Source organism: Thalassophryne amazonica, chromosome 9 (genome assembly GCF_902500255.1).
Source record: "Thalassophryne amazonica chromosome 9, fThaAma1.1, whole genome shotgun sequence".
NCBI lineage: Eukaryota > Metazoa > Chordata > Actinopteri > Batrachoidiformes > Batrachoididae > Thalassophryne > Thalassophryne amazonica.
Genome location: NC_047111.1, coordinates 78053246 through 78071841, shown reverse-complemented (window position 1 = coordinate 78071841; position 18596 = coordinate 78053246). Strand labels below are relative to the sequence as shown.

General features: G+C 39.1%; 1 protein-coding gene across 1 annotated transcript in view; it reads left to right on the top strand.

Annotated features, from left to right (window-relative positions):
* Positions 1 to 375: 375 nt before the first annotated feature.
* The window catches only part of LOC117517452 (adhesion G-protein coupled receptor G2-like), a 49638-nt gene continuing 31417 nt past the window's right edge, over positions 376 to 18596 (top strand). The window contains exons 1-5 of the mRNA XM_034178469.1: positions 376 to 638; positions 7239 to 7294; positions 13513 to 13635; positions 15210 to 15280; positions 15379 to 15653. Coding sequence (XP_034034360.1) covers positions 451 to 638; positions 7239 to 7294; positions 13513 to 13635; positions 15210 to 15280; positions 15379 to 15653 — 713 coding nt within the window. The 5' untranslated portion in view covers positions 376 to 450. The remainder of the gene's footprint in view (positions 639 to 7238; positions 7295 to 13512; positions 13636 to 15209; positions 15281 to 15378; positions 15654 to 18596) is intronic.

Sequence of the window (18596 nt, the reverse complement as noted above, 5' to 3'; positions counted from 1 at the left end):
TAAACACTAGTCAATTTAGACTATGTGTGCCAAATTCCATGCTTTTATCACAAAATGAACAACTGTTTTGCTATGCCGCCCCACTACACTACCTTTCATACCACATAATGCATAACTTCCTCTGACGCAACGCAGCCGTGTTTCCCCGGAAACCTTTGTTACAGTCACGTCTATCACTCACGGCGTGCTGAGGACACACCCTACGGTGCAACACCGAGCAGATTATGAAAAACACAATCGCTGCCTGTTCAATCAGATTATTGGTTTTTCTGGGATGACACCTCACTGCGCCTTCTCATCCTCTGACTTCAGAACAGTGAATGTGTTTCTGATTAGGGAGCGGCCGGCTGCTGTGTGACACTTGTTGAATCTATGTGCATGCGTGAGAGGTCCACCTGCTCAGGTTGGCGTTTTAGGGGCGTGACACGCGTGTCAGATGTGAACTGAACCATGAGGCCAAGTCATTTTTCTCTTGTCACACAGAAGCAAACTCCAAGAAGTGAAAAACAAGGTCTAACTTGTTTTTTGGTAGTTGTGTTTGGATTTTGGGAAAACATGATCTGTGGAGATGTCAGTGAAATCATGAAAGCTTCAGTCATTCCTTCTTGTGGATGTGCTTCTGGGCAAAAATGTGTCAGGTAATTATGATTAGATTTGATTTAAATTAATTTGTTGCAGATTTTTGAAATGGAAGTAAATCGAAATGACTTTTTTCTGTTAATTGTAGATTAGGGGAAACGGGGCACAGTGGATCAGAAATGTTGTTTTGTGGCAGCATAAACACATTATGTATACATTTAGGTCATTCTATTGTGGATTTAATACAGCAAGTTATTGTTTATAAGGCTGTGTTATTTATGTCTCCCCAAGTGTAATTTACAGGTGTTTAAAATTGATTTTTAACATTTTTGATTTGCTGTGCTCCAGACACTAATTCACAGTGAATCAGTGTCCAGACCACAGTGAATCAACTTGGAGTAACTTTAACTTTTGACCCCTGCACAAACTGAAACGGAATATAATGAAAAAAACACATGATTAGAAAGATTTCTTCACAATTATTAAATATATGCTGATGCATATACTACAATCTATAATCCAGCAAACCAGCTATGTAATGTGTGAGTGTCTTAGATAGTGATAAAAGTCATTTAGAAAGTATTATAAATACAACTGTCATAATTTCTGTTCAAAAGTGAAGTTGTTTATATACACAAATTATAGAAATAATTCATGGAAAAATAAATGTATAAGCTTCAAGAAGTAATATTTGTCATCCACTTGATACTGGGACTTAGTAAATCACTTTCTAGACTGATTCAGTGTTCCCCAGGTCCATGTGGCACACATGAGTCATGTTATCAAATAGCTGATAGTCTGGAGAAGACATAACACATGCTCATTTTTGGGCCACCTTTCCTCTGTTGTGAGAAATAAACACAAAGACACTGACGTCCACAAAATTTACTTTTGATAGGAAAAACTGACTTCACTTGCCAATTAGTTTTACCCTTAATGCATCCAAAAACAAAACACTAATTTATAAGGGGGATGTCTTTATGCATAAAAATATGACATAATTGCTGCAAATATTTTTGTAGTTTTGCAGATATAGCTACAGATTCACTGTGCCCCATGATTCACCGTGGCCTAGTTCCTACTTTCAAGTCATTTCAAAAATCTTTTCAAAAACTTTTGTATTTACCATTTATACAATATTTGCCTCTGTTGTTGCATGTATGTCAAATTTTACCATGTTTACTTTCTCTTCCAGTTGTTACACTTTGTTCTTTTTGCCTCATTTATTTATTTATTTATTCATGTTTTTGTAAATATAAACATTTAATTTTCTGAAAGAAATCTGTCCACTGTATTTTCAAAATCAAGTTAATGGTGCTTAAAAATTTAAACCCATGAAGAATCAGAAGGGCAACAATACACAGTCACACTGTTTTGTTAAAATGATGGACGGTGATACTGGGGAGGCAGGTATGTGGAATGATTCTGATTGCATGTTTCATGGTAAAAACACCACATTTTGCACAGACATTGTTTGATGTATAAATAAAAAAACAGATATCATACCAAGCTCAATATTTTAAATCAATGTAATTATTCTTTCACACTGAGTGCCTTCCAACTGTAACACTATGTAACAAATTTTTATTTTTGTTTTGTTCCTGGGTACACAGTGTGTTTTCCTAACCTGTTATGCCTTAAATAAATAGAAAATAGCTGTTATTCCACAGAAACTTTGCTTCTGTGATCAGGACAATGATATTTTGAAATTTGTCTGTTTTCAAGAATATTCTCGATTCGCCTTCACTACTACTGAGTAGTCTTCTAGAATATTCTTTAACTGCTAGAACTGTCCAGAATTTTCTAGAAGTTTCCAGAATTATCTAGAAATTTCAAGAAACTTTTAGAACTTTCTAGAACGTGTAAAAAAAAATAAAATAAAATCAAAGTTTGTGCTGAATGTAGTCATTTTTCCATAGACTTTAGACATAAACAGTTGAAATATAACATTTAGAAGCCAGGAACAAAAATTGTGTTACATAGTGTTATTACATTGATTTTCAGTCAAGTGGTTCTCAAGCCTCAGAGTCACAGTAATTTGAGACACTTAAAATATCAATCAATCAATCAATTTTTTTTTATATAGCACCAAATCACAACAAACAGTTGCCCCAAGGCGCTTTATATTGTAAGGCAAGGCCATACAATAATTATGTAAAACCCCAACGGTCAAAACGACCCCCTGTGAGCAAGCACTTGGCTACAGTGGGAAGGAAAAACTCCCTTTTAACAGGAAGAAACCTCCAGCAGAACCAGGCTCAGGGAGGGGCAGTCTTCTGCTGGGACTGGTTGGGGCTGAGGGAGAGAACCAGGAAAAAGACATGCTGTGGAGGGGAGCAGAGATCGATCACTAATGATTAAATGCAGAGTGGTGCATACAGAGCAAAAAGAGAAAGAAACAGTGCATCATGGGAACCCCCCAGCAGTCTACGTCTATAGCAGCATAACTAAGGGATGGTTCAGGGTCACCTGATCCAGCCCTAACTATAAGCTTTAGCAAAAGGAAAGTTTTTAAGCCTAATCTTAAAAGTAGAGAGGGTGTCTGTCTCCCTGATCTGAATTGGGAGCTGCTTCCACAGGAGAGGAGCCTGAAAGCTGAAGGCTCTGCCTCCCATTCTACTCTTACAAACCCTAGGAACTACAAGTAAGCCTGCAGTCTGAGAGCGAAGCGCTCTATTGGGGTGATATGGTACTACGAGGTCCCTAAGATAAGATGGGACCTGATTATTCAAAACCTTATAAGTAAGAAGAATAATTTTAAATTCTATTCTAGAATTAACAGGAAGCCAATGAAGAGAGGCCAATATGGGTGAGATATGCTCTCTCCTTCTAGTCCCCGTTAGTACTCTAGCTGCAGCATTTTGAATTAACTGAAGGCTTTTTAGGGAACTTTTAGGACAACCTGATAATAATGAATTACAATAGTCCAGCCTAGAGGAAATAAATGCATGAATTAGTTTTTCAGCATCACTCTGAGACAAGACCTTTCTAATTTTAGAGATATTGCGTAAATGCAAAAAAGCAGTCCTACATATTTGTTTAATATGCGCTTTGAATGACATATCCTGATCAAAAATGACTCCAAGATTTCTCACAGTATTACTAGAGGTCAGGGTAATGCCATCCAGAGTAAGGATCTGGTTAGACACCATGTTTCTAAGATTTGTGGGGCCAAGTACAATAACAAAAATAATCAGATGGGGTGATAAATCTGATAAACACATACACATTTTCTTGAAGCCTATTCAGACTTTCAGAGATATGCATCCTGGAAGGTCACGGACTGGAACATTATCCATACCTTGGAAAATGTTAGAGCAGTGATTCCCAAAACTGTAGGTCTTGGCTCACCAGGGGGTCGCAAAAGGTATAGAGTACTGCACAGAGTGCCTATTATACAATGAGACTGATCGCACACTGAGCATACTGCACGTCTCAGCACAGCTTTTAATCTCCAAAAGGTTTCTAAATGAAATGATGTTTTGCATATGGATGCAAAAATTGATCCAAAAACAAATGTAAAATGCATAGGTTTTTGCAGATACAGAAAGGAGAAAAATATGGGAAAATAAAAATGAAAAGAGTTGGATAAAGTAAAAAGAATTTGATATCTCTGTCACGTTTGCCGTTTGTCCTCAATTAAACACCTGGCCTTGAATAGGGGACTGCTTCATTTAATGGCAAAGTCAAAACTTTGAAAAAAATAAACGCCTGCTTAAAATAAGTGCCAGGCCTAATTTATGCTTCTCCAACTCCTTAGCGCCGTGGCCATGCAATGATGTCGACGTGGGTGGGACCCTTTTAAATTCCTCCGTTACGTTGGTTGGTGTTGTAATGCATTTTACCACCAGAATAGTAGGGGGCGTGATGTGGAGAACAAGGCAGGACTTTCTTTCCGCCTGCAGCGCCGCTGTTCCTGGTATATAGACAGTCTATGGTTCCTGGTTGTTTTTTGTTTTCTCCTTTTTCTGACCAATTTGTCCCTCAACGAGCTCCACTTCTTTATACAATCATCAACCTCCAAACTAACGTTATGTGTAATTTCCCACCATGAATTGCAGGTCATTTGAGCATCTTTGTAGTTTTTAGACTCTGTGTTGTAAATTTGGTTATACGTATTTGCGGACTTCACTGGCAAACGTTCCTCTACTTGATCCACGATCAAAATGTAATTGGAGTGTGCACTGCAAACACATTTAAAACATAACGGGAGAGGAAGGAGTGAAGCTGGGAAAATGACCAATCACAGCCCTTGCGGTCTCTGTCATTTTAATGTGTAGTGTCAGTTTTTTGGAGGTGCATGTCAGGCTACAGAGAGGGGCTCACACAGGGTATGCAGCCACTCCGAGGGCTCTGATATAAATCTGTTGTCTTTGTTTCGCCACACCTAGGGAAATAGTGCCTTGCAAAAGTATTTGGACCCTTGGTATTTCACACATTTTAATTTATTTCTGCTATTTCAAATACAAAAAGTAAATCAGGCTTCTCAATATAAAAAATTCCTGCCTTAAACTCCAACTCAAAGCAAATCTCTACAACTTGATATAAATTAATTAAGAGCAATCAGATTTCTGATGTCTGCCAATCCGAATCCGGATCACCTCTAAAATTCAGTGGAGCCTTCCCTGCCCTAACATCTATCTGTGGTGCAAATTTGGTGAGAATACGTGAAGTAGATTTGACGTAATCCTTAAAAGCTTATGAAGTTAAACTTTATCCAGAATCTGGTTCCGGATCACCTTGAAAATTCAGTAGAGTATTCCATGCCCTAATACCCATCTGTGGTGAAAATTTCATCAAAATCTGTGCAGTACTTTTGACGTAATTCTGCTAACAGACAGACAGACAGAGAGAGAAATAAACAAATAAATGCTGATGATTTTATTACGTCCTGGGCGGACGTAATTAAAAAATAAGAAATCACATGTACGTAAGTATTCACAGCCTTTGCCATGAAGCTCAAAATTGAGCTCAGGTGTATCCTGTTTTGTGACGTCTGCCAATCTGGATCCGGATCACCTCTAAAATTCAATGGAGTCTTCCATGGCCTAATATCTATCTGTGGTGAAAATTTGGTGAAAATCTGTGAAGTAGTTTTTGAAGTAATCCTTCAAAGCTTATATAAAGGGAAATCTTGATCCAGAATCCAGAATCCAGACCCGGCGTCACCGACCAAACGGTTCCCCCTAAAAATTGGTCCCCCCCTGCCCTTACTGCGCATGCATCATTTCGGAGTGTCAGCAGCGATTCACCGATTAGCACCTTGTTTCTTCTTAAAACTACACTCCAGTCATCATCTATCTCTGTGACAGATATTTGAAGCTTTTGTACAGCAATCATTTCCACATAAATTCAGCATTATTTCATAATAAAAGACGGGGGACTAATCAGAGCACCACAGCTACACGTGCTGCTGCGCCTACGTCATTTCAGAGCGTCAGTAGTGATTCACCGATTATCGTCTCATTTCTGTTTAAAATGCCGTCGATTCTGCTTAAAGCTGACTTTAGAATAATTTAAGAGGTTTTACTTTGTCATTTGATGCTTAATAATCACATTATTCCCTTTGATCACTTTGGGTGTAGAGAGTCAGACTCAGACGAGTTGCTGTGGTCCTAAATGACGCATTCACAGTGATGGCAGGATGGACCAGTTTTTAAGGGGGGACCGTTCAGTCTGCAACACAGGATCACCTCCAAAATTCAATGGAGTCTTCCATGCCCTAATAGCTATCTGTGGTGCAAATTGGGTGGGAATCCATGAAGCAGTTTTGAAGTAATCCTTCAAAGCCGTGATCCAGAATCAAGTTTCAGTCGGGCGCTTGACCTGAGACTGGGGCATCCCAGGTCCTCTAATGTGTTTGAAGGTATGGACAACTTTCAAACTGTGACCTTCTGGGATGTATAAATGTGAAACTGAGAACAGGGCTTTAGATATCAGAGCCTGATGGGAAACATAGTCAAATAAAAAATTTATAAATAAGTCTGTACAAATGCTTGTTGTTTTGTTGTTTAGTTTGATGTAATCTAGTATTATTTTTTGTTATGTTCAGTCTGGAAAGATAAGTATTTTGTCGTAGCCATTTGAAGCCACCTAAGATTTTACTGTTTCCACACGGACTGTGAGAACATGAAATCACGAGAACCACCACTCCTCTGCTCACAGAGCATTTGTTAATGTACCTCATGATAACGTTGAGATTAAAAAACTAATTTGTTCATGGAATTTATGTGAACACAATAGTGTTACACTGTGTGTACAGTAGTTCTAGTTCCAGTTTTTAGAGCTGAGTTGATGATAATGTGTTTGTTCTTTTTAAATGCATCCATTCTTTCTCACAGGTGTGTCCACACAAGAACATAATCCAATGTTTGCTCTGCCATTAGTTCTTTTTTCACACTATCTTATGACATTGTTAATTAAATGAATAATCACAAACAAATAAAAAACATGACTGCATTTTAGAAATGGAAAAAATGATACTCAGCATTTTAATGGGGGCGGTGTTCATGTTCAGCCTGGGAACTTTTCAGGATGACTCAGAGTTTGACTTTTGTTCCCAACAAGAGTTCCACTGTCCATAAAACCCTACACCTTATTTCCTTTTGAAAGACATGATAAGAAAATATATAAAATGTTTGAATTTTGTTGTGTTGCAGAGTGAAGAAACCACATGTAGGACATAAGTTTCAGATACTGGTTTTCCTGCTGGCAGGTAAGATCTAATGCTGAAAGATAAAAATCAGACCACACTAGATAATCAGAACTGGTGGTTGGCAAACACTACAGAGCAGACAAGGCTTGTTCAGGCTGATACCTAATCTGACTGACATCAAACACTACAAAGACCACAATGACTCACATGCCAGTCATTCAGCTTTTGTGATGGAATCAACAAAACATAAATTTAGACTCCAACCAGTTGTTCTAGTTTCATTCTTGTCCGTTAATATCAATCAATCAATCAACTTTTTTCTTGTATAGCGCCAAATCACAACAAACAGTTGCCCCAAGGCGCTCCACATTGCAAGGCAAGGCCATACAATAATTATGAAACACAGTCTACGTCTAAAGCAACATAACCAAGGGATGGTCCAGGGTCACCCGATCCAGCCCTAACTATAAGCCTTAGCGAAAAGGAAAGTTTTAAGCCTAATCTTAAAAGTAGAGAGGGTATCTGTCTCCCTGATCTGAATTGGGAGCTGGTTCCACAGGAGAGGAGCCTGAAAGCTGAAGGCTCTGCCTCCCATTCTACTCTTACAAACCCTAGGAACTACAAGTAAGCCCGCAGTCTGAGAGCGAAGCGCTCTAATGGGGTAATATGGTACTATGAGGTCCCTAAGATAAGATGGGACCTGATTATTCAAAACCTTATAAGTAAGAAGAAGAATTTTAAATTCTATTCTAGCATTAACAGGAAGCCAATGAAGGGAGGCCAACACGGGTGAGATATGCTCTCTCCTGCTAGTCCCCGTCAGTACTCTAGCTGCAGCATTCTGAACCAACTGAAGGCTTTTTAGGGAACTTTTAGGACAACCTGATAATAATGAATTACAATAGTCCAGCCTAGAGGAAACAAATGCATGAATTAGTTTTTCAGCATCACTCTGAGACAAGACCTTTCTGATTTTAGAGATATTGCGTAAATGCAAAAAGGCAGTCCTACATATTTGTTTAATATGCGCTTTGAATGACATATCCTGATCAAAAATAACTCCAAGATTTCTCACAGTATTACCAGAGATCAGGGAAATGCCATCCAGAGTAACGATCTGGTTAGACACCATGCTTCTAAGATTTGTGGGGCCAAGTACAATAACTTCAGTTTTATCTGAGTTTAAAAGCAGGAAATTAGAGGTCATCCATGTCTTTATGTCTGTAAGACAATCCTGCAGTTTAGCTAATTGGTGCGTATCCTCTGGCTTCATGGATAGATAAAGCTGGGTATCATCTGCGTAACAATGAAAATTTAAGCAATACCGTCTAATAATACTGCCCAAGGGAAGCATGTATAAAGTGAATAAAATTGGTCCTAGCACAGAACCTTGTGGAACTCCATAATTAACTTTAGTCTGTGAAGAAGATTCCCCATTTACATGAACAAACTGTAATCTATTAGACAAATATGATTCAAACCACCGCAGCGCAATGCCTTTAATACCTATGACATGCTCTAATCTCTGTAATAAAATTTTATGGTCAACAGTATCAAAAGCAGCACTGAGGTCCAACAGAACAAGCACAGAGATAAGTCCACTGTCCGAAGCCATAAGAAGATCATCAACACAAACTTCACAAAGCTGTATGTCTTTTGAAAGCAACCGGAAAATATGACGAGCATGAAAACTGTCCTCTCAAAGCACGTCATTCACCTGTTAACAGAGCAGGGCTTATTGATGCTAATAGCAGGAAGTCCATTTGAACAACCTGAGGGAATAGTACCTGCGGACATGAAGACACTAATGTCTCAAAGTCACTCTGACATTTAATCCCAGTGCCCTTGACACTGATGGAGATGACGTCTGGGTTTTATGGAGTGAGATGATGAAGAATGAGTGACAGCTGTCAAGAAGTAATGAGTAACAGCTGTCACTCCCGGCTGTGTCCGTGGCGGCAGCGCCCTCTCGTGCCTGAAGCCCGCACTTCAGGCAGGGCGCCCTCTGGTGGTGGGCCAGCAGTACCTCCTCTTCTGGCGGCCCACACAACACGCAGAACACAATGCGCGTACTCTCCCTTCGATGTGCCGCGACTGACCTGCTTGATGAGGACGCAGAACATAATGCGCTGTAAAAAAAAAAAAAAAAAAAAAAAAAAAAAAAGCATCCTCTACTGGAAGAGTCTCGAATTCTGCCAGTAGAGTCTCCAATCAGAGACTCTAGAGTAGAATCTCCAATTCTACCAAATCGCAGACTCTACCATCATGACATTACACCTCAATGTCAAGGATGGTCAACAACCCCCAGCAACTGTTACCATATGTTTTGGCATTGCCCTTCTTCATATGTCTACTGGACAGACATTTCTGCTGCTTTATCTCAGATTATGAGAAAAGAAATTCAACTGAAGGCCCTTAGTCCCTGTTTGCAGTCTTCCTCTTTTTGCTCTGTCTCTCCAAACATAAAATACATGCTCTAGCATTTCTTACACTTTTGCCCAGCAGGCTAATAGTGATTATTATCTGGTACCTCCTTCCAAGATTTGCTTGATAAAAGATGTTCTTTATTTTCTTGAATTTGGAAAAAATAGACTCTGTCTGAAAGGCTTGCTGATAAGTTTTGGAATGTGTGGCAAGTCTTTTTTTTCTGTATGTGGAAATGAATGAGGAATGAATTTAAAATTCATTCCTCGTTGAATCAATCTGTCCTATTTGGTTGGTTACCTCTTTTCGTCATCTTCAAACACGGAGAGGTGGCAGCTGCTCTACAAGTATCTCTAATTGTCTGGACGACTGGTAATGTGGTTTGTTTGTGTGTTTGTTTTTCCCTCCTGTTAACTCCACCATTTATTTCTTTTTTTCTTTCTGTTGTTGTTTCGTGGTTAGTTTTTAATGTATATTTTGTTGTTCTGGTTTTGCCTTTTATTTTTGTTGAAAGGTTAATAATTATTGGCCTCATATTGTATGTGAAATGTTCCTTCAGTCACAATATTGTATTTTCCCTCATGGCTTTGTAGTGACTGTTTTGATTAGTGTAAAAGCCAATAAAAAGGTTAAAAAGAGACTGGGTTGGAAGTGCACAATGAAATATGTCATTTGACTTTCTTGTGTTATCATCAGCGTTTACTTCATGAGCCAATGTTTTATTCTAGAAATTATATTGTTCAGTTTTATATTTTAAATGCCAAATCAGTCAAACAATCAATTTACTTTAATTGGTTCATGGATTTTAGTGAAATTTCACACAATTCCAGCATACTATGGGCTCAGTCACACCCAGCACATGTGTTTGTGTCCTCTGAGTCACAACCCAGACAGCAAATAGATCCAGGCCGGATGTATGTAGTCCAGGAGTTCTTCAACCATCTGTGGATTACAAACAAGTCTTTTGGATGATGTTTCACCCTCATTGCAGATGATACAAGCACTCATTTTGCAGACACAGCTTCAAGGATACGCACTTCACCGTTATGCATAATCTACAACACACACAAATATAAATATATTTTAATACAGTTACCTATAGATGTTATTTTGATAATGTAACAGAGAGCATATCTCACCCGTGTTGGCCTCTCTTCATTGGCTTCCTGTTAATTCTAGAATAGAATTTAAAATTCTTCTTCTTACTTATAAGGTTTTGAATAATCAGGTCCCATCTTATCTTAGGGACCTCGTAGTACCATATTACCCCATTAGAGCGCTTCGCTCTCAGACTGCGGGCTTACTTGTAGTTCCTAGGGTTTGTAAGAGTAGAATGGGAGGCAGAGCCTTCAGCTTTCAGGCTCCTCTCCTGTGGAACCAGCTCCCAATTCAGATCAGGGAGACAGATACCCTCTCTACTTTTAAGATTAGGCTTAAAACTTTCCTTTTCGCTAAGGCTTATAGTTAGGGCTGGATCGGGTGACCCTGGACCATCCCTTGGTTATGCTGCTTTAGACGTAGATTGTGGGGGGGTTCCCATGATGCACTGTTTCTTTCTCTTTTTGCTCCGTATGCATCACTCTGTATTTAATCATTAGTGATCGATCTCTGCCCCCCTTCACGGCATGTCTTTTCCTGGTTTTTTCCCTCAGCCCCAACCAGTCTCAGCAGAAGACTGCCCCTCCCTGAGCCTGGTTCTGCTGGAGGTTTCTTCCTGTTAAAAGGGAGTTTTTCCTTCCCACTGTTGCCAAGTGCTTGCTCATAGGGGGTCGTTTTGACCGTTGGGGTTTTTCATAATTATTGTATGGCCTTGCCTTACAATATGGAGCGCCTTGGGGCAACTGTTTGTTGTGATTTGGCGCTATATAAGAAAAAAGTTGATTGATTGATTGATTGATTGATGTGTGGTGTCTTATTCTAACTTATTCTATCTTATTCTATGTTATCTTGTGTAAACTAATTGTTAATCAGAAAACATTTACCTTATTTACTTATATAACATGTGTTATTGTTACAGTATATAAAAATAAATATTACTTAACTTGTCATGAAACCAAATGTTAACACTGAAATTATTATTCCCTTAAAAACCACAGCATCTCCAAAGATTCCTGGCTGTCCAAAACTGACTGTGGTCACTGAAAAATTTATGAGTAACATGTAGTTGATAAAACTGGTAAATTGTAACAAATCCTTGTTCCATTAATAATATAAAGACTTAAATATCAGTCTGTGCTGAGTCTGCAATTTATAAAAAAAGTTTTATATGAAGTTAGCAACAATGAAAACCCATAAAAGACTCTAAAGTTTAATAGAAGTGACTAAGAACAGGGGAAGATAGTAATTTAGAGGGTTTTTTGCATCCTCGGCAAACAAGTCCCTCCAAAAGGGGGTTATGGGGGTCAGAAAAATTGTACCCCGCTGTTTTCAGTTAACTGGACCCCTACCCAAGTCAAATCAGCAAAAAAATCAATTTTGGCACAAAAATCCTACGGGAGCCCTTTTTATGACATATCGCACCACACTATAAAGCCCACAACTGTCTCAGGTTGCATAAAGACTGCAACAGTCAGACGCTCCTTACATAAGCAGATTCACAATACGCATACACTCTGCCTGTCTGCACATATCGTCACAGATACCCTGCAGCAGTATGACATTACTATGTTGCTTATTGTGGCCACTGGAGGCAAAGTAAAAAGCAGTAATATGGAGTACCCCAGGGAAGTAGACACCACACTGTTAGCACAAGGCATGGAACATAGGCTGCCAGCCTTGGTCCCAGAAAGGGCCCTAGCCAAAAAAGAAACAACAGACCAAGGCCCTACCTGACAGTGCTTACTAGCAAGAATAGCACCATCGCACCCTGTGAGGCTGTGACTTCAGTATTGGAGCCAAAGGAGGAACAACATCCCCCAGCTACTGGGACCAAGCTTACATCCAACAGTTTACTTTTAAAAAGCATTTTATTTGTTTATTTACTATTATATAGGTTTTTTTAAATAAACCATCTAGCTCTGCACACACATCATGTGGCTATTTGTGCTCGTCTTTGAAAACCATCACATCAAGATTTAAATGATACAAAAGCATGATACATCTTCTGTTTTTCTTGTTGCTTAATGCTGACAAATTATACTGTACTTGTCTTTCCTGATTTTGCCTGATTCTGTTTTTTCTCTCTGTTTGAGTAGCGGCTTCATCCAGAGATGGGAGTGGTGTCTACTTCTGCAACACTAACACCACCCCCCCCACCCCCCACCCCCGTCCTGTGCACCTGCAAAATTTCCTGTATATTTGTTTTGTAAATTGTTTTGTCAACTGTCTCGGTAGCATGGCCCAAGCAGTAGGTCACCCCTTTGAGTCTGGTCTGCTTGAGGTTTCTTCCTCAAATCATCAAAGGGAGTGTTTCCTTACCACTGTCACCTGTGTGCTTGCTCTTGGGGTTGATAAGGTTCGACCTTATTTGTGTGAAGCGCCTTGACGCAACTTTGTTGTGATTTGGTGCTATATAAATGAAAATAAATTGAAATTGAAATTACAAACTAAATGCTGGGCATGTTTGAGATATTAACTGAAAATGCTTTGACATCGTTGTTTTCAAAACATGATTAACACACACACACACACACACACACACACACACACACACACACACACACAGCCCCTGGTGTTCCGAAGTGGTCTCCAGCCAAGTATGAACCAGCTTCTGAGCTGCTGAGATCTCACAAGATTAGGCTTACACAGAGTCGACTGGCTGCACAAGAGTGTCTGCAACAATCTTCATAAATGTATTTGTTCATTATGCAATTATCTTCCCCCACTGAAGCTTACTGTTGTGTTTCCCCCATCAGGCCTTGCTTCACGTAACCACACCTCTGCAGTTACGTTCCTTCCTACTGTTGCTTCTGCAAGCTTCCAGACTACAAAACCTACGATCCATTCACACACAAGAATGGCAGACGTGCAAAATTCAGGTAAAATGACACAACCATCATTTTCACTGTCATTATAGTATGTAGTGGATATAAAAAGTATTCACCTCTTCTATATTTTTATTGTAAAAAAAATATCTTTACACATTTTAAACAATTTATATAGCATAATCAAGATTAAATAAAAGAATAAAACAGTGCAGAGCTGCCAACCATCACGTATTGGGTGGATTTACCCCTGTTTTCCACGTCCCGCATGAGTTTGTGTGGGACGCCCATTAGTCCCGCAGTTATGTGAGTCTGGGCATGCCCCCAGACCCCCTAGTTACACTTTGTGCCATTGGTGTTCACGGCCATGCGTGGGTGTCCCACATTGGTACATTCAAATGCTGGCAGGTATGACAGTGCAACAGACTGGATAAATTCTCACTGGACTGGACTGGATAAATATTCACTTCCTTTAGCATAGTGTGAATAAATCATCAGATTTACAGCTAATTGTCCCAGTTTGAGCATATTAGAGAGCTTGGTGAAGCGTTATTGTACCTGCATTAATGGTAAATGTCCACCAGCTAAAGACATCTAGCAGGGGTGGTGGCCAAGTAGTTAGCGCTGTTAGTTTCAGTGTGGAAGCTTCTCAGTTCAAACTTCACTCCTGTGGAGTTGTGTCAAGAAGGGCATCTGGTGTAAAACTTGCACCAATTCAACATGCAAACCCACTTTGCGGTGACTCCGAGTGAAAACAAGGGAGCAGCTGAAGGGACTTACTTTTTGTCCACCAGATAGAGATAGTGCTCCAGATCAAGAACCTTGAGTACAGGACACTGTGGGGCACCACCAATGTTGGTCAACCTGATGCTTATGTTAGTAGATAGCAGGGAAATGCTTTAAAACGTATCAGCCAATACCATCATTATGACTTATCAAACAGAAATGTAAGTTAACATGTTGTGTGAAGTGTCCCATTATTATATTGCAAAACATACTTTATTTTGTTTTCAATTCAGTCTCTTCTTTATTGCAAAGACATGTAAACATTGTTTAACGTATTTGTACATGTTCTTAGTAATATCATAACACCATTTTTTTTCTATCTGCAGAAAAATAATTTCTGACTGACATTTTTTTAAATTTACACTTTTATTGTAAATTATCATGCATTGTATCATGTACTGTTTCTGTTAGGGTTTTTTTGTAAAAATACATTAATCTGTATAAATTCTAGAAAGAAATATTTTCACATGATCTCAATTTCATGTCTCAATTTCATATCAGTTGTGTATTTTATAAGACACCGTACAAACTAAACATTGATTTGTAGTTTTTGACTTTGCAGTTTTTACAGCTCTGGCTTGACTTTACAGTGAAGTGTCATTTTTAATATTTTAAATCTTGTATTTTATTCAGATGGACAAAGCTGTTCCATCCAAAGTTGTGTAACTGGTAACATTTGAAAACAAGAGATTGAAATAACAGAATTTACGGCATGTTTCTTCTCAGTGATACGTGAGAATATCTCCAGTTTTTACAGTGTGTGTGTGGAGTCAGATGCCTCAGATCTAAAACAAAAAACTAAACATGCATGTTTAGTTTTTCATATTTTATGTTTGTTGCAGTGTATTACTTTGTGGACACCACAGTTGTCGTGACAGGAGATAAGAAGAATGAATCAGATGTTACTGCCTGGGTATGGAATATGGAGCCTCGTGGACATGTTTCTCATCCAAATACCATCTGCTTTAAATGTTCTCTGTTGAAATAAAAGTGGCCTTTGTCCTTTTTCAGCTTCGCCAAGTATTTCAAAACAACTTGGAGAACTGCATGTCTCCTAACCATGAAGAACAAACTACCACACCCATTTCTGCACATACTACATCTGACAAGCTGCTGTATGACTCCGCAAACATGAAGACAAGAGTGCCATCTTCATCAGCAACAGCGGTACTCACGCTGAACTACACCATGACACCTTCAGGCAGCCTCAGACCCAAATCTGACAGCGACAAAAGGCTTGTCACCTCCAGAAATCCCAGCAGTGTGACCACTCAACACACCACCAGGTATCAGTGCCCATAAAATCAATGAATAGAACTAGAAATGCTGAGTGGGGTTAGAAACATTTCCTTAACCTTGTTGGAAAGCAGAAAGGCATGACTGTAATGGCCACGTCTGTTTGTCCGTTTGTCTGAGTAATTTCATTCAAACTTTGTAGATAAACTCAGTGGACCTTACAATACAGGTCATAGGAAGATCAAAGGTCAAAGATCAAAGTCAAATCAGAGGTCAACATCTGCTGTCCATGGTGTATCTTCAAAACTCAAAAAGAAATTTAAAATTTGGTGGATACACTAAGCTGACCATCCTCTCGCAAACTAGGTCATGTTAAGGTCATCATTAAAGCCAAATGACATCATCGTCTATTGTCCACTGTATAACTTCAAAAGTCAAAGAGAAATTTCAATCAAATATGGTGGATACACTAAGTTGACATCCTCTCGCAACCTAGATCATTTTAAGGTCATCATTAAAGCCAAATTAGAGGTCATTATCTACTGTCCATGGTATATCTTCAAAACTAAAAAAGCAATTTCAACCAAACTTGGTGGATAAACTTAATGGACCATCCTCTCACAAGCTATATCATGTTAAGATTATTGATCAAAGTCAAATTAGAGGTCATCGTCTACTGTCCACAGTATATCTTCAAAACTCAAAGAGAAATTTCAATCAAATTTGGTGTATACACTAAATTGACATCCTCTGGCAAGCTAGATCATGTTAAGGTCATCATTAAAGCCAAATTAGAGGTCATCGTCTACTGTCCATGGTATATTTTCAAAACCCAAAAAGCAATTTCAACCAAACTTGGTGGATAAATTTAGTGGACCATCCTCTCGCAAAGTAGATCATGTTAAGATTATTGATCAAAGCCAAATTAGCAGTCATCGTCTACTGTCCACGATATATCTTCAAAACCCAAATAGAAATTTCAATCAAATTTGGTGGATACACTAAGTTGACAATCCTCTTGCAAGCTAGATCATTTTAAGGTCATCATTAAAGCCAAATTAGAGGTCACCATCTACTGTCCATCGTATATGTTCAAAACTCAAAAAGCAATTTCAACCAAACTTGGTGGATAAACTTATGGGATATATGCTTTCCAAACTTAATACCCAATACTATATTGGATGATGTTGAAATTGAGGATGGCCCAGTGGTTGTTCCAGCAATAGTAAAGATTTTGTGTCTGCTACCTACAACGCGCGTGGAATGTCTCAAACCTAAACCTACTTCTAGGCATCTTATATATGCTACTCTGGAACAACCCCTAAACCCAAACAGTTCAACTGTCAACCCCACTGAGGTCCTTAGACCGGGACTCATTAACATAAGATCACTGTCCTCAAAATCATTGTTGATCAATGATCTAATTATTGATCATCACTTAGATATGATTGGGCTATGTGAAACCTGGCTTAAACCTATAGCTGTCCTCCCCTTAAATGAGGCCTGCTCACCAGCATATACATTTAGTCACATCCCTCGTGATGTGAAGCAAGGTGGGGGTGTTGCTCTTATTTATAAATGTAGGTTTAGCTTATTAGCTGTTGAGGGTTACAAATATAACTCGTTTGAGCATCTGATTCTCCGCTCTGCTCAGGATATTACACATTACCAAGGTCAGAAGAATAAAAATCAGTCGTATTACTTTGTCACTGTATATAGGCCTCCTGGCCCATATTCTGAATTCTTAGATGAATTTGGTGTGTTCATCTCTAACTTGTCAACTAATGTAGATATTCTGATCATTGGTGACTTTAACATTCATATAAATAAGCCTTCTGATCCCCTCTGCACATCATTTATGGAAATTGTGGATGCATTAGGATTTCGGCAATGCATTCGGGATCCAACGCACATTAGTGGAAATACCCTGGATCTGGTTCTCGCATGTGGTATTGCTGTCACGAATATTGACATCATGCCTCTTACATCAGTGGTGTCTGATCACTCACTTATTAAGTTTACAGTTTCGCTGCCGTGTTTAGTGGAACAACAACCTTATATATCATTATGGTGGTACATCAACTCCTCAACTAAGACTGAACTCGAAGCTAGACTGCCTGATGTCTTAGCTTCACCTTTGATAAATACCCAGTCAGTAGACAGACTTGTGGATAGTTTAAACTCAGTGCTCAAAACTACACTCGACATGATTTCACCACCTGTGTTAAAACCGCGCTCCCCCAAATCACAGTCACCTTGGTTCAGTGATTATCTGCATGACCTCAAGCATAAAGCAAGAAGTCTAGAACGGAAATGGCGTTGTTCAAAATTAGAAGTATTTCACCTTGCGTGGCGTGATGCTATCTTAGACTATAAGCATGCATTATTGGCTACAAAGTGGACTTATTACTCTGATTTGATCAATAAAAACAAGCATAACTCAAAGTTTTTGTTCAACACGGTGGCAACACTTATGCATGGACAACCACCTGTAGTTCGCTCTCCTTTTACAGCACAAGATTTTCAGGTTTAGCGCAGTCTAGCATTAGGGGTCTCCAACTGGTTCAAAATGCTGCAGCCAGACTTTTGACATGAAGCAGAAAGTACAACCACATTACACCCATTTTAGCATCCCTTCACTGGCTTCCTGTCCCAGTGAGATCAGATTTTAAGGTTCTGCTATTAACCTATAAAATTATTCATGGACTGGCACCTCCCTACCTAGCTGACCTAATTAAACCTTACGTACCAGCCCGGGGCTTTACGTTCTCAGGGTGCAGGACTACTTTGTGTCCCTAAGGTGAATAAATAGTCTGCGGGTCACAGAGCTTGCTCTTATCGTGCCCCTGTTCTGTGGAATGATCTCCCTGCGTCAATAAGTCAGAACAGTCAGATTCTGTGGAGATTTTCAAGTCCAGACTTAAGACGCACTTATTTTCCCTTTCATATGGCTAGAATACTGGTACAGTTTTGTTTTATGCTTTTTACTCTTT